We start from the raw sequence: 12968 nt of genomic DNA, 5'->3' as shown, positions 1-12968 counted from the left end.
TCGAAAATTTTAAAATTTTAATGCTTTTTCAAAAAAAATTCTATCTACAACTACTAAAACTAATAAAAGAAAAACTAAAACTAATATACATACATACAACATATCCCCACCCCACACTTTAAGTTGTGGCATGTCCCCATGACACACAATTAAAAAGCATAAGGTAAAGAAAACTTCCCTGAACATCTAGTGGGGGTTTGAGTCGAATTCAAGCTCCATTCCTCGTGCCTGAACTAATGCACACATCCATGCAAACAACTTCTTCTCAGCCTTCTTGGGGTACACCCCATACTTATTTTTCTCACTCGCTACAGCCTTTTCTTTCACGCCCTTCACTTCTATTAAACACTTGCCGCTGATCTTTCCTTTTGTGCCCCCTTTTCTATATCCATCTTGAAAGTCACAGTCTCCTCTTCCACTCTAAGAATGAGTTTCTTTCTTGTATATCTAATATTGCTCTTCCTGTTGCTAAGAATGGTCTTCCTAGGATGAGGGGGACTTTCTTGTTCTCCCCCATCTTCACCACTATAAAATCTAAGGAAAATACGAGCTTATCCACACAAACTAATACATATTTCAGTATCCCCTCGGCTATTAGAGTCGTTTGGTCTACTAGTTGCATAAAAATTGGTGTAGACCTTATCTCTCCTATCTCCTTCTCTAGTTTCCTGTAAATAGATAGAGGCATTAAATTAATTGAGACACCTGAATAACACAAAGAATTATCAAAACTAATATAGCTTAAAAAGTAATGTATAGTAAAACTCCTTATATCTCCACACTTTTGTGGGAGTTTGTTTTTCAATATCACATTGCAATGCTATATCAGCTTGACCACTAAGGTCTCCTCTATCTTCTTCTTCTTTGTCTCGATCTCCTTCAAGAATTTGGCATAAGCTGGCATTTGTGAAAGCACTTCTGTGAATGTTAAGTTTACATGAACTTGTTTCAGCACATCCAGAAATCTCTCAAACTACTTGTCTAGATTTTCTCTATATTGCTTTTGGGGTAAAGGTAGAGCAAGCATATGCTTGCTCTCGTCATGTTCCTCCCTTCTTGAAGTTTCTCCCTTCTTCTTTTTCTCAACTTTTATCAGGCCTTTCTTCTTCTTATCAACATCATTCTTCAGCTGCTCCCCACTTTCTTTTATAGGTATCACATCTTTTTGGATCGCAGTGGGATCTTTCAACACTTGCCCACTTCTCAAGGTCACAACATTCACTGTTTATTTGGGATTTCTCTCGGTATCAACAGGGAGAGTTTCTGGAACCCTCTTTGATAGTATTGTTGCAAGTTGCCCAACTTGTCTTTCTAATTTTCGAAAGGATGTTCCTAGTTTTTTGATAGCTGTTCTATGTGCGTCTAGCCTCACATCTATCTTGATAATGGAAGTCTTCATTAGATCCTCTAGACCAGGCTGATTGGGCTATTGAGACTGAAACTACGGCCTCAATTAATTCATAAAGCCCGGAGCTCCTTGTCCGTGAAAGTTGGGGTTGTTTTGTTGCCATGCATTTGCGGTACCCCCCATGTGAACTCCATAAAAAATCGGGGTTCTTCTAACCCATTGCATTAAAGTTGTAATTTCCCACAGCATTTACTTCCTCAATTGAAGTTTGACACTCATGAGTAGGGTGTCCTCTTCCACATATATCACACGTTGTATGAGGCTCACTTTATATTGTAGCTAAAGTCAGCTTCCGTATTTCTTTATCCATAGCATCAAGTTGTACCTGCACAGATGTATTAACATCAACTTGGTGAACATTGGTTGATTTTCTTCTTTTAACACTCTCAGAGGGACACTGATTTGCATCTTCAGATAACTCATCAATAATTGTAACTATCTCCTCTGGAGTCTTCTTCATCAAGGGGCAACCTGCTGCATTGCTCAATGTTCTACGTGAGGCTGATGTCAATCCATTCAGAAAGTCCTAGAGTTTCATCCAGAGTTCAATCCCACTATGTTGACACTTACGCACTATCTCCTTAAACCTCTTTCATGCTTTAAAAACAGTTTTAGTTTCTTTTTGGTATAAGCTATGGATTTCTCTTCTGAACTTGCCCATTTTAGCTGATGAGAAATACTTATCAAGGAATTTTTTGGTCATCTCATCCCATGTTCTAATTGATCCCGTGGGCAAGCTTCGAAGCAACTGCTTTGCATCATCTTTGAGTGTAAAGGGGAATGCCCTTAAATACACTGCATCTTGTGGCACACCATTGTATTGAAATGTATTTATAATCTCCTCGAAGTCCATTAAATGTGTGTTTGGATCTTCATTCATTTTTCCTCTGAAGACAAAGTAGTTTTGAAGGGTTTGAAGCAACCCTTGCTTCAACTCGAAAATGTTAGCTGCAATTGGAAGTTGTCTCACACTTGGTAATCCTTGGTGGTAGACCGGTCGAGCATAATCGTCCAGTGATCTCCCAGGCCCACGGGAAGTATATTTCCGAACTGGTCTGCAGCTAAGGGTTGATTTTGTGTAAGTCTTTAAGCCCTCTCTTTTTCATATATAATCTATGCATCTTTAATAGCTGCTTCCTCAGCATCCCTAGAAGCTTCTTCTCGTTGTTGGGCTGCCTCTCTTGCAGCCAAATCTACAATCTCATCACCATCTCCAGCCACAGTTCCTTTGGTTGAGGGTTGCCCAACCTTCTCTAATGTCTCGGTGAGATTTCTTTCCTTCCCCAGCTGTTATAGTTGTTTTCTATCTCTGGTTCGTAGGGTAGCACATTTTTCCTAAAAGCTCGAGTCATGCACTAATCTTAACATGTAACCTGCGCACAGTCTAAGAACACCAACCGTAAAAAGAGAAAAATAAAATAAAATAAAAGGAAAATTCCTGAATTAGCACTAAAAATTATTTCAAACACTATTAATTGTCAATCCCCAGCAACGACGCAAAAATTGACAAGCTCGAAACACACACTTAAATTATGCTCGCTAATCAAATATAGTATAGTATAATATCATATCCACATGGATTGGAGTTAAATAGTACTCTCGTAGTTTCTAGCTTGATTGTTATCCACGAAGATCAACAATTGAGATTTATGATATTAATAATAAAATTAACTAAAAATCTAAAGTTATTGACTAGTGACAATCGAAATAAGAAATGAGCAAAGAAGGTTATCAGTAGGACAAGATAGAGTTTTGATAGGATAGGTGCATGATAATTGTCTAGGATTTAACTCTAGATAATTCACTTCTAATATTCAAGTGAGTCTCTCGAATTCACTCAACTATTAGTTCAAACGTTAAGTAGAAACTCCTCTCTCGATTAAGTCTCAACATCACGATATGAACCAATTTAAGCTCTGTGAAGATATGCAAGAATACGCAGTGGATTGGTCTTTAGGAGAACCTCTCTCGATTATCCTCCTAACTATGTTTAATCAATTATTCAACTAGCTTCTTTCTATTACTAAGAAGAATTAATGAACTCAACCAATAATATAATGCAAAGATATCACAAGTTATGCCTCTCTCGATTACATGAACAAGTGAATATAGATTCAACAATTAAATCATCCAAAAATGATTCAATACATAAAACCAGAGTTATAACCCACAAACAAATATCAATACACCAAATCCATCAAACCCTAAAGGGAACTACTCCATAGATATGGAGTAATTCATCACAAATATGTTTAAAGTATAGGAAAACATAAATTCAATCCAAACTCGGGTCTTGAGTGCGGAAGGAATGATGAAATCCTTGTGCTCGTATTCTTCCAACTCCTCCTTAGCCTCCTTAGATCGAAAACGTGTCAAAAGTCAAGAAAATAATATTTTTGTTATATATTTATACCAAGTAGGATCGGACCCACACGAAACCAACTTCTCTTAGCCAAAATAGGACATTGGCTCTATAAAAATTGCACAGGCGCGCCGCATGGGGAGACACGACGTGCAGGGCATTAGTGGGGAAATCCAGAGAGCTCAACTTCTGTCAGGCAGCAGGTTTTGTAGATCAGCGGCACCTCATGCAATGCTGCTGTGGGATTATATTATAGTACGGTTCAAACTTCGATTTTTGATCTCCAGGCTTGGTCCCCGACCCCCGAACATGATCCCGGCTTAATTCTTTGGGCTTTTACTCAGACTTCAAAGCTCAAATTAGCTCAAATTAGCTCTGTAAAATCTACATCACTCAAAATCACTCCTACAAGGCATAAAACACACAATACGTACAAAACACTGGCGATTAAAACTCAAACGCAATTAAAGTACAATAAATTAGAGTGAAATAAGTGACTAAAATACGAGATTATAGCCTACCATCATGTACCAACCATGGTGTACTCATAATACACTTCTGCATATTTTTGTGCAGAGCCAGGTATTGGAGATATTGGACCAGGAAGAGTTAGCTTGTTGATCGTGAGGATCTAAGGTAGAGCTGCTTGGTCATCACAAACCCTTGGAATCCTTTCGTTACATTATACTGTCAGTTTGTCATTTGAACAGTATTGTATTTTGATACTTATGATCATTCCTTGTATTCAACTAGAGTTCTTGACTTTGTACTACCCATATTGGAAGGTTGTTATGATTATTGCCGCGTAGGCTTATTCTGCTTTTGTTTCGATGCTTATGTTAAACTATGTTTCAAATTATCATTGTTAAAAACTGTCTTAATTGTATAGTAATCGGCTTACCTAGTCTTATAAATTAGGTGTCATGACGATGCCTGCGGTGAATTTTTGGGTCGTGACATGCACTTTGATCTAGTGTTTACTTAAAGTTCACTAATTATTAGTTGCTTGCTTATATGTTGTAATTTGTATTCTTCAAGATTATTTAGATTTTCATGATTCTTGCGCGTGAAACTGAAATTACTAAATTGCAAACTTGAAATAAATTTTAAGCTGAATTATTGATAATTGCGGACTTCTGAGATAGTTTCTTTAATTATTAAGTTAGTTAGACACAACCAATATTCACGATCATTGGGATAGGATTCTCAGTGAGTAAGGTAGGGGTAAGGTCTGCGTACATCCTACCCTCCCCAGACCCCATTTGTGGGATTACACTGGGTAGTTTGTTGTTGTTGTTGTTGTTGTATTGAGACAGGATTTACGTGCATCGTGCGTACCCTAAGCCTCGTAAACTAGAAATATACAGAGAACATTATATATATTATTTACGTTGTAATCTTCCTTTCAGATTAAAAGCAACGTAGGAAATACAAATTTACTGTCAAATACGAGTCACAAAGTGGATTAACTCCAGGACTGTGGAAAAAAATTCGCACTGAACAAAAAAGAGAAAACATACAAAGAGAGGGACATGCAGATACACAAATAGCCAGTCAGATTCATTATTTACTTTTTTTAGTCAGTTTACATATATATATATATATATATTATACATCGATAATCCATATATTATACATCCAGCGACCAAAAGTGAAGAACAAAACCCAATTTGAAAAGGCCTTAGCAAAGCTTAATGAGGTAACAAGTCTTTGGATCAGGCCAGAATATTAATGTGTGTTCTGCTCTCACTAATATTCGAAAGCCTAACATAAAGATACAACGGGCATGATGAGACCCTCTCTCTAGTCTCTTATGTTTCCTCATAGATAGGACTAGTAAAGGAATGGAAATACATTAGTAGATTACTAGATTGGATTGTGGAATTGAGTAATTGGTAATTTTAAGTCATATATTCTCCCTGTTTTTAAGATCAATGTAGAACCTAAACTACTTGGATATATTTTATTTTATTTGGGGAGGGAGAGGGAGGAGGGGAACTAATCTTCCACAATGTCGGAACAATTGTAACTATTTTGAAAACTCAACCTTACGCTACATTTCTTTCCAAATAATAATACGGTAACCATCCAGCCAACACAGACCACAAAAGTCACTGGTAATTATCTTAAATTCACAAAGAGTTCTAACGTCTCAGGAAGGTGTTTGTTTCTTGTTAAGCGTCTGATTGGATATATATCTTACATCAGAGATAGTGTTAAATCAAGATGCATTTACAACTTGAGATTACATATTTACTCTTTATCCAATCATTTGGAAAAAGCATCAATTTTGAGCTTGCTACTTAATAGGAAATTGATGTTAGGCTTTATTTAATTCAATACGCAGCTTTTACACCAGTTAGTATACGAGACGTGAATATAATTACCTGGATAAAGGAATGAGTACAGTGATTTAATATTAGTTTGTATTCAGTGGAACACTACTAGTTTCCAGCAATTTCAACATTTCATATGCTTTTATTTCCTTTCTGGAGAAAGGAATGAGTACTACAGTAACTTTAGTGAAGGAATTTGTCTTATGAGTGGAAACTCTATACGTTTTTCATCATTTTTATTTTTCATTTTACTAGGTAACAAATTATGGGAGAAGGTGGTCTTCTAGATGATTACATTAATTTGATTTAGACATGGAAGTAATACAATTGCCTTGGTGCAATTATATTACTTTAAAGGGGACTAGGCTTGCACACATATGAGATTTCATATATGATTTGCAAAATTTTGTTACTATCATTCCTTACGTGTTGGCATCGTTAAAATGAAAGATTGAGTTCAGAATTACTTGTAGAGCCATGGCTAGATCAATCCTGATCAAGAGAAACTCCTATATATAATAATATAAATATGATGACGCCCCTTAATTATAAATAAAGCTACCGTTTTCTCTCCTCTTATAACTTCCTCCAATCCTATCCATGGCTTACATGATCCTTTTCAAGGCAGCCATCACCATTTTAACTATTACTTTTAACAGAGTTTCTGCGTCAGATCCAGATCCACTTCAGGATATTTGTGTCGCTGATTACAACTCATGTTAGTATTTCTTTTCCAATAACCAATTTCTTATCATCTCATTTTCTCTATGGTTTACTTATTATAATAAACAGTTATGTTTTTCATTGATAGAGAATTAACTAATGTATCTCTTTTCTCAATGTCTGTTGCTTCTACCAATTATACACCTTCCTCCTCTATCAAAATTATTTTCTTATGTAAACATAAAAATTAGTATAAGCAAAAAGTCTAGCTAGTTTAAAGCGTCTTTGGAGCAATTTAACATGCAAACGACACATATGTATGTATGATCATTTATATATATTTACTATATATCGATAATGTAAAATCGTATTTCACAACTAATTTAAATTTTTTTAATATATATGTGAAACAGCTATAACGGTGAACGGATTTTCATGCAAAAGGAACTTTACATTCACTCCAGAAGATTTCGCATCAATGGGAATTGCACAACCAGGAGAACCTAATATTTTTGGCACTCGAGTAGCTGTAGCCAACATTTATAACATGCCTGGCCTTAACACACAGGGTGTGTCATGGTCTCGAGTAGACTTCGATCCTGATGGTTTAAACCCTCCACATACTCACCCTCGAGCCACAGAAATAATTTTCGTACTTGAAGGTCAATTAAGGGCTGGATTTATCACTACGGACAATGTTTTTGTTAACAAGTTGATCACAAAGGGTGAAGTCTTTGTTTTCCCAAGAGGGCTCATCCATTTCAGCTTTAATGTTGGCAGAGGTAACGCAACTATTATTGTGGCCTTTAACAGCCAAAATCCTGGTGTTCAGGTTATTGCACTTTCCATGTTTGCGAGTAGACCTCAAATTCCAGACGAAGTCGTGGCCAGGGCATTTCAAACTAGTGTTGAGGAAGTTCGGGCGATAAGAGCAAGACTTGTACCTACGAATGTGACCATGGAGCATAATCAGGCAATTATGTAGTCACTTAATTGTAAGCATATAATAAATAAATATGGTGGATAAGAGTTATTTATATATATATGTATTTATACCGTCTCTCTTTGGCTCTAGCTACAATGGTGCAAGTCCTATATAAATGATTGTAATTTTTTCTGTTTGGTTTTGATTTCTAGAACGCATCTATGGTGTCTTCTAAACAATAAGCTAAAATTTCATAATGCGTAATATCCCCTTTTAATCTTTTTGGATTAATAGAATCTTTTTATCGGTACGATTCAAGTTTAAGCTTAAAAATAGCTTGGGTAATTTATTTATTTATTTATTTGCCATGCTTCTAATCATCATTGAATTTCACAAGTTCCGCACAAAGGTCATTTAATTCACATGTTAGTTATGTGAAAATTATAATGCATGAATTGTTTATGCAGTGATTAAAAATAAAGTATGTTATACACAAATTACTTAATCAAAAAGGAAATCTATGTATTGTTATATGGATTATTATTTATGTGCAGAAGTTATTTTTTCTAATTATGCGGCCAACCAGACACATATTATTTATGCGAATTTTATAATGTGATTAATTATCCTATACCATCAACCACGAGAGGTAAGGAACGTAGAAGCAATTGAATAAACTAAAAATAGACAGAGAATAGCATATATGTTATTTACGTGGTAATCGTCCATTCAGGTTAAAATCGAAGTAGGAAATAGAAATTCACAATCAAATATGAGTAAAGAATTGGAGTCACTCCACGACTCTGCAGAAAAAGACTTTGACACCAAACAAAAAGGAGAAAATACACAAAAAGGAAGGGGAGATACAGGGTGCGTTAATATTTTCTTGAAAAAAGTAGTAATCTTACTCATTTTCCGTTGTTTGATATGCAGCAACAACAACAACAACCCAGGAAAATCCCATAAGTGGGGTCTGGGGAGGGTAGTATGTACGCAGACCTTACCCCTACCCCAAAGGGGTAGAGAGGCTGTTTATGAAAGACCCTCGGCTCAAGATAATAAGAAAAACCAGAAAAACAAAAGGGGAGAATATTAGTTTCACCATAGAGATCATAGGAAAAATAGGAACCTAAAATGCATAAGAAAATACAAGACAGAAATGATGGCTAGTAAATAGATCTAGCACCGAAAAGAGAAAATATTAAGACACGACAATGCCTCTAGTAATTTTCGATTAAAACCTTACCAGACTAGGCTCACAATGGAACAAAGTAATGCAAGACTCAACTAGCTCCTAGCCTACAACTGTAATACTCGACCTTCACAAATTTCTATCAAGTGTCATGTCCTCGGAAATCTGAAGTCTCGCAATATCATGCCTGATCACTTCTCCCCAATACTTCTTAGGCCGCCCTCTACCTCTTCTCGTACCCTCCACAATCAGCCGCTCACACCTCCTCACTAGAGCATCTGGGCTTCTCCTCATTACATGTCCGAACCATCTGAGCCGCGCATCTCGCATCTTGTCATCAATGGGAGCCACGTGCACCTTCTCCCGAATATCATTATTTCTAATCTTGTCCATCATGGTGTGCCCGCACATCCACCTCAATATTCTCATTCCAGCTACTTTCATCTTTTGGATATGTGAGATCTTAACAGGCTAACACTCTGCCCCATACATCATGGCCGGTCTAACCACCGCTTTATAAAACTTACCTTTGAGTATTGTCGGCACTCTTTTGTCACACAAAACTCCGGATGCTAACCTCCACTTCATCCATCCTACCCCAATACGGTGTGCGACATCTTCATCAATCTCCCCTCCCCCATGGATAACTGACCCAAGGTACTTGAAGCTACGGTGTTTGATATGCAAATTAAGGAAAATAACTTCTCAAAAGTATTCATAAATAATTAAATACAATAAACATGAACCCATAAACTTTCGAACCAACAACCTTCTGAACCCACAAATTTCATAAACTTCTGAACCGCTAAACTTTCAAACTCGCAAACATCGAACCCGTAAACTCTATAATTTCTAAATCCGCTAACTTCCAAACACATAAACCTCCGACTCATAACTTTGGAACTCGTAAAATTTTGAACATGTAAACTGAAAAAAGAAAAAACCAGAACTGAATATATATATATATATTGTCGCAGTGGGGCCGGGGGAGGGTTGAGGGGGATGGGGTGGGTGGTGGTGCCAAAAAATAAAAAACAGAAAAAAAAAATAAAACAAAATTTGACGGGGAGGTGGGGTTGGTGGTGGGGGTGTGGGGGGGTGGGTGGTTTAGAAAAAACGAATAAACAGAAAATTGAAAAATTAAAAAAAAACGTAAAAAAAATTGCCGGGGGAGGGGGGGTTTGACGGGGTTGGGGTGTAAAATTGCCAGGAAAATTCCAAATATTGTCGCTACATTACATCCCTCATAATGGAGAGAAATTCAAAAATAGCCAGATTTACAACTAGTCATTCAAAAATAGCTCAGTTTTAAAAGTAATCGAAATTTAGCCACTTTCCATGTAAAGATAAATGTGAGCGAAAACATTGTTCAAAACCCGAAGAATACGCCAGTATATTATACTGGAGTTCCAACATAAGTATGCTTGAACTCCAGCATATTATACTGGAGTTCCAGGAAAAGTATGCTGGAACTTCAGCATAATATGATGGAGTTCGAGCATAAGTACACTAGAACTCCAGCATAATATACTGGAGTTCCAGCAAGTATAATTGTCCAGTATAATGTACTGAAGTTTGGAACACCGGTGCTTCAGTCTCCAGTATATTATACTGGAGTCAGCAAGTATACCGGTCCAACATAATATGTTGGAGTTCATACACAGGTACATCGAACTCCAGTATATTATGTTGGATCGGTCTCTGTTGCAGCAAAATAGTGACTATTTTTCATTGAATTCGTAAACGCTGGCTATTGTTGAATGACCAGTCCGAAATGAGTTAACTGAGTCTTATGTAGAGGCCCAATATGTATTTAGGTGCGTCCCGCTCTCATTCGCGAGCCTAACGTAAAAGGGGTTACGTTGTCAATGGCCAAGATGAGTTCCTCTCTCAATTCTCTTCTGCTTTAATTTCTCGCAGAATGGACTTGGATAGGAACGGGAATACGTTAGTAGATTGGATCTTAGAATTGAATTGTGTAATTGATTAATTAGTCCTTTTAAACTACTTGGATATTTTTTAATTTGGGGAAGAGGAGAGGGCAACAACATGCATCCACACCTTGTATAAAAGATGGCATAAGTTGCTTCTGTTCACATTAGGAGAAGAACAAGCTAAATTAAGAAAAGGTTTTCCAGCAAGTTAAATTCAAATTCAGTAGAGACCCAAGGTCAAATGTTTATGAATATCTGTGTACTATATGATTGATGTTCATGAGAATTATTTATGTTAAATCCTCATCTTTATTCGTTCCATTCATTTGACTTGGACGTGGTCCCTTCGGAGGCCTTCAATCCTCTTTGCACTGCTTTTTTATTACTTAATTATTTGCACCATTTATTTATTGTCTCGTAGCAATTTTGTACAGTTTCAGTATAATTAATACTATTTGTATTAAGACTAAATTTATATTGTAATTGAGTTGAGTCAGCACACTGTTAGTTAGTGTTATTTATCATAGTCTGTTAACAGATTTGTTAGTGGAGGTTTATTCTCTTTTCAGCTGTATCTTAGTTGTACACTTGCATATAACTGAATATTACTCAATACAAGACTTAGAGTTTTATCTCACAAAGTTAGAGATTTTCTACAGCTCTCGTTTCTCTCTCTACAAACTCCATCTTCTAGAAGCTACTGAATCCTCCATTGGAGGAGATACAGAGCTTAGTCTACATCTATAATCTTGAAAGTAGTGAAAGAAATAGACTTATAAAGAGAAACGTACAACTCTCATTTCTCTCTCTACGAACTCCATCTTCTTGAAGCTACTGAATCCTCCATTGGAGGAGATACAGAGCTTAATCAACATCTATAATCTTGACATAGTATCAGAGCGGAGAATCTCTCATCGACCACGCCTTTCTATTGATTTTTTGTTGATTCTAATCACTGAGTAACCTAGGGTTCTTCATCAACCAACAATTTGGGGAAAATCCCGATCGAACTCATACAGTGACGATTCATCAAAAAATAGAAGAAATTGAGCTATATTTCAGCTACACGAATATCAATCTAACTGATTTTGCAGAATTTCAATGGAGATTGTAGCCCAGATTGAAGAGATGACAATAACGACAACAACACAGATAGTAATCGATACAACTAGCCCTCTTTACACATATCCTTCCGACAACTCTGGTTCCACACTGGTACTTGTTCCATTTGATAGAATTGGATATCGTTCCTGTAGAAGAAGTGTATTCAAACCTCTTTTAGGGAAAAATAAATTAGGTTTTATTAACGGGGATTGTAAGAGACTCGATGCAACATCTCCATATTTTCGTTAGTGGGAGAGATGTGATGATATGGTCACCTTATGGATCCTAAATTCTCTGGCAAAGGACATTGCTAACAGTTTTGAGTATGTGAATGATTTTGTTGAGCTGTGGAAGTAACTAGAGGATCGATATGATCAGATGAATGGATCTAAGTTGTACCAAATCTAGAAAGAAATCAATGACTTGAGTCAAAGAGCACTTGATATCACTGGCCACTACACAAAAATGAAGAAGCTCTGGGAAGAATTGAATACTTTGAGTATCAAAACTCATTGTCATTGTGTGTGTACCTATGGATAGAGGAAAATATGCATAAGGCAGAACAAGATAAAAGATTGATACAATTTCTAATGGGACTCAATGAAGTTTATACAGTTGTTTGAGGAAGCATACCCATGATGAATCCTTTGCCATCCATGGCACATGCATTTGCTCTACTGATACAGGAGGAAAAGCAGAGGGAGTTCAGGCCAAGAAATCAGCTAACTGTTGATTTTATTACAGTGAATGCTAATCTAGGAGGAAGAAGCTTCAAAACAAAGTACTCAACTGGAAATGAGATTACAAACAACAAACCCTAACCTTTTTGTGACCATTGCAAACGACCAGGTCATACGAAAGACAAGTGCTATAAACTACATGGATACCTTCAAGGTTTTAATTAAGGGTCATAACAGTACAAACAAAGTTCTCAAGGATACAACAACAATGCAAGGTTCAATAAAGGAAAGAACACCATGGCAAATGCAGTTGCAAACATAGATAGAGGAAAAGAGGGAACACCAAGGAGAAAATCAAAGCATG

General features: G+C 36.6%; 1 protein-coding gene across 1 annotated transcript; it reads left to right on the top strand.

Annotated features, from left to right (window-relative positions):
* Positions 1-6706: 6706 nt before the first annotated feature.
* LOC107765346 (germin-like protein subfamily 2 member 1) lies at positions 6707-12745 on the top strand. The gene is made up of 5 exons (XM_016583986.2): positions 6707-6824; positions 7183-7742; positions 8428-8564; positions 11915-12035; positions 12611-12745. The coding sequence occupies exons 1-5, from the start codon at positions 6707-6709 to the stop codon at positions 12743-12745; spliced, it is 1071 nt and encodes a 356-aa protein (XP_016439472.2).
* The last annotated feature ends 223 nt before the right edge of the window (positions 12746-12968 follow it).

The sequence above is a fragment of the Nicotiana tabacum genome, chromosome 7, assembly GCF_000715075.1.
Source record: "Nicotiana tabacum cultivar K326 chromosome 7, ASM71507v2, whole genome shotgun sequence".
NCBI lineage: Eukaryota > Viridiplantae > Streptophyta > Magnoliopsida > Solanales > Solanaceae > Nicotiana > Nicotiana tabacum.
Note: the sequence above shows the minus strand (reverse complement) of the source record. Positions and strands in the feature narration are given on the sequence as shown.